The sequence below is a fragment of the Nicotiana tomentosiformis genome, chromosome 6, assembly GCF_000390325.3.
Source record: "Nicotiana tomentosiformis chromosome 6, ASM39032v3, whole genome shotgun sequence".
Lineage (NCBI taxonomy): Eukaryota > Viridiplantae > Streptophyta > Magnoliopsida > Solanales > Solanaceae > Nicotiana > Nicotiana tomentosiformis.
Genome location: NC_090817.1, coordinates 8,317,582 through 8,321,158, shown reverse-complemented (window position 1 = coordinate 8,321,158; position 3,577 = coordinate 8,317,582). Strand labels below are relative to the sequence as shown.

Below are 3,577 nucleotides of genomic sequence, written 5' to 3'. Positions count from 1 at the left end.
CCTGGTCATGCCATTTGGCTTGACTAATGCTCCAGCCACATTTTGCACATTGATGAACCAAGTTTTTCGAGAGTACATTGACGAGTTCGTAGTGGTCTATTTGGACGACATTGTGATATATATCAAAATAATTGAGGAACATCTGTAACACCTACGGAAGGTCCTAGACGATTGTGGGAGCACGAACTATATGTGAAGTTGTCCAAGTGCACATTCGCCCAAAAACAGATTGACTTCCTCGGACATGTCATCGAGGAAGGGCGGATATAGATGGACCAATAGAAGATTCAGGATGTCACTGATTGGCCTCCGCCTAATGATATCCACGCCTTGAGGGCGTTCCTTGGCCTATGCAACTTTTATCGGCAATTTGTGAAAAATTATTCCTTCATTGCATTGCCGTTGACAGAACTCCTAAATAAAGTCACGCCTTGGGACTGGGGTCCATAGAGAGTGGAGGCCTTCAACGCATTGAAAGCGGCTATGTCTAGTAGCCCTGTCTTGGCCCTTCTTGATTTGGCCAAGCCATTCGAAGTACAAACGGATGCCTCTGACTATGATCTGGGCGGAGTTTTACTACAAGAGGGGCATCCAATTGCGTACGAGAGCCGGAAGTTGAAGGATGCAGAACGACACTCTGCCTCCCACGAAAAAGAATTAATAGTCGTCGTCCATTGCTTGCGCCTTTGAAGGCACTATCTGTTGGGTACCCCGTTCGTAGTCAAGATAGACAACACAGTTGTTAGCCATTTCATGACCTAGCCAAAGCTGAATGGCCGCCAGGCCAGATGGCAGGAACTACTAGCGAAATTTCACTTCAACTTGGAGTACCGAAGTGGGAAGACTAATCAGGTTGCTGATGCGTTCAGTCGGAGGACTAACTTAGCAACGGTGTGCCTACTCGCCATCCTAAGAGGGAGTGAAGTGGCCACCACTATAAGATACCAGATACAAGATCTACTCCTAAAGGATCTTGCTACACAGTATTTGGTCGATTTTGTAGGACAGGGCAAGACACGCCAGTTCTACATGGAATATGGGTTCTTGAAGGTGAAAGGGAACCGACTTTATGTTCCTAAAGGAGGAGATCTGTGAAGGAATCTTCCGATGGAATGCTATCATACTCGGTGGCCCAGTCATCCAGGGGAAGAACGCAACATGGCATTGTTGCGTCGTGCTTATTATTGGCCTCAAATGGCTGATTATGTTGCTCAGTATGTAAAGAATTGCCTAGTATGCCAGAAGGACAAGTCAGACCGCTTGACACAAGCGGGACTTTTGGATCCATTGCATGTTCCAAAGAGACCTTGAGAAAGCGCTTCACTAGATTTCATCACCGGATAACCCAAGGTCGGAGATCTTACAACTATATTAGTTATGGTGGATCGGTTTTCCAAGTATGCTACATTTATAGCAGCCCCACAATATATATCAGCAGAAGATATAGCTCAACTCTTCTTCTCTCATGTTGTCAAATATTGGGGCCTACGCAAAGACATCGTTAGTGATCGCAATTCTCGCTTCACTAGCAACTTTTGAACTCATTTCTTTAAGTGCCTCGGGTCCAAATTGAGCCACAATTCAAGTTTCCATCCGCAATCTGATAGCCATATGGAGCGGTTCAATGGCATGCAAGAGGAACATCTTTGCCATTTGTTACTGGATCGCAGAAGAATTGGGTGAAGCTTCTGGATGCTGCTCACTTATGTTTCAATTCATAAAAGAGCTCTAGTACAAACAAAAATGCTTTCGAAATTATTACCGGACAACAACCTCAACTCCCACACACTGTGAATGCCCCAAACATGTCAAAATCTCCTCGAGCTGCCATATTCTCAAAGGAATGGAAGCGAAATTTGGAGTTAGTGCGGAGCTATCTTGTCAAAGCCCAAAAGCGAATGAAGAAGCATGCTGATCAGAATCGTTGCTTTGTTGAATACCAAGTAGGAGACAAAGTGATGGTGAAAATCCCAAAACGATACTTGTTTGCAGGGGTCCATGACCCTCATCTATTGCAAAAATACATTGGACCTTTGTCCATTGAGAAGCGCATCGGGAAAGTTACATACCGGGTGAATACCCCAACCTGGTGGAAGATTTATCTAGTTTTCCATATGAGCCTTCTGAAATCCTTTCAGGAAGACATGGAGGATCCTTCACGGAGCCAACTCACAATACCCAATATTCGAGGCCCTAATTCAACCGGGAATAGGCGGGTAGAAGCTATTCTTGATGATCAAGTGGTTCATGCTTCAAGGAAAGATCACCAAGAGTTCTTAGTGAAATGGCAGTACTATGATGTAGAAGAGAATATTTGGGAGAGGGGAACAAACCTCAAAGTTTACAAGAGCCTGATCTATGATTATCTTGCAAGAAAGGCACCGAGGACGTAGCCAACTTAGGTAGGGGAGAATGTTATGAGCGACTTTCCAGCCATGCCCCATGACCCCTTGGACGCGTCCCATAGCGTCCTGACAAGCCTCCCGACGCCTAGCGCCATGGTCGGCCCCGTGGTCTTGGCTGCGCCAAGTGAAAAGTGTGCTTGTGCCTATGTCACCCCACGGATAGCCCTAGCCAGCGCCCAGCCGCAGGCAGATGCAAACAACGTCGTGCTAGCAGACAGTGCCGTGCGCGCAGACTCTGATGCTAAAGACAATGTTGCTGCCAACGGACCTGCTTCTACGTTGTAGGAATCTAAGTCCTTTTCATTGTAAATATAGAGTACTTTTATTTCATGTATTTCCATTGTGTCTCTTTATCTTACTTAGGTCAAGTCCTGTAACTTTGGTTTATTTTTTTTTAAGCACTATTAGGGGGTATCAAGCAATCAAACTTTCTAGCAAGCAAACAATTCTCTGTACTGGTGTCTTCTCCCCCCCTCTCCCTCGACACCGTGTTGCTTCTCGTTAATAGCTTTCATTTATGCAATCAAACTTTCTTTCATTCTCAATTCTTTTTTATGTTCTCTCAATTACTCATGACATTGGTTTTCCCGTACAACACTGACAATGTCGTCTAGCATACAGAGGGGACCCCAGTTGACGAATAGTAACTACGGACATCAGTTGTTTAGCCTTACGTCGCCCTTCCAAAGTTCCAATGAATCTTAGGAAGGCGTCGCGTAACAGTACACACGAAAAGTGGATATAATCACAAATTCGTGTTGCATGACCTCGTAGCACCATAAAATGAACTTGAAAGTCATGATGAAGCTAAGAGTACTCGTCACTAGATCGTTTACTATGGAACTACGAAATTTCAGGTCAATCAGAGTCCATCAAAAAAATTTTACAAAATCAGCATGTGCTAATACATGCGAAAAAAGTTGATATAATCACAAAGTCGTGTCGCATGACCTCGAAATGCGATAAAATGAACTTGAAAATCATGGCGAATCTATGAGTACTGGCCACTAGGCCGTTTTCAATGGACCTACAAAATTTTAAGTCAATCAGAGTCCGTAAAAAAAATTCTTCAAAATCAACATGTACTAATACACACGAAAAAGTGGTTATAGTTATAAATTTGTGTTGCATAACGTCGAAACGTCAAAAAATGAACTCGGAACGATATGGCG

The 3,577-nt window shown here is 44.1% G+C and overlaps 1 protein-coding gene across 1 annotated transcript; it reads left to right on the top strand.

Annotated features, from left to right (window-relative positions):
- Window positions 1-1,805: 1,805 nt before the first annotated feature.
- On the top strand, window positions 1,806-2,393 carry LOC138893536 (uncharacterized). The gene has a single exon (XM_070178153.1). It carries the CDS (start codon window positions 1,806-1,808, stop codon window positions 2,391-2,393), a length of 588 nt encoding a protein of 195 aa, XP_070034254.1.
- Window positions 2,394-3,577: the final 1,184 nt, after the last annotated feature.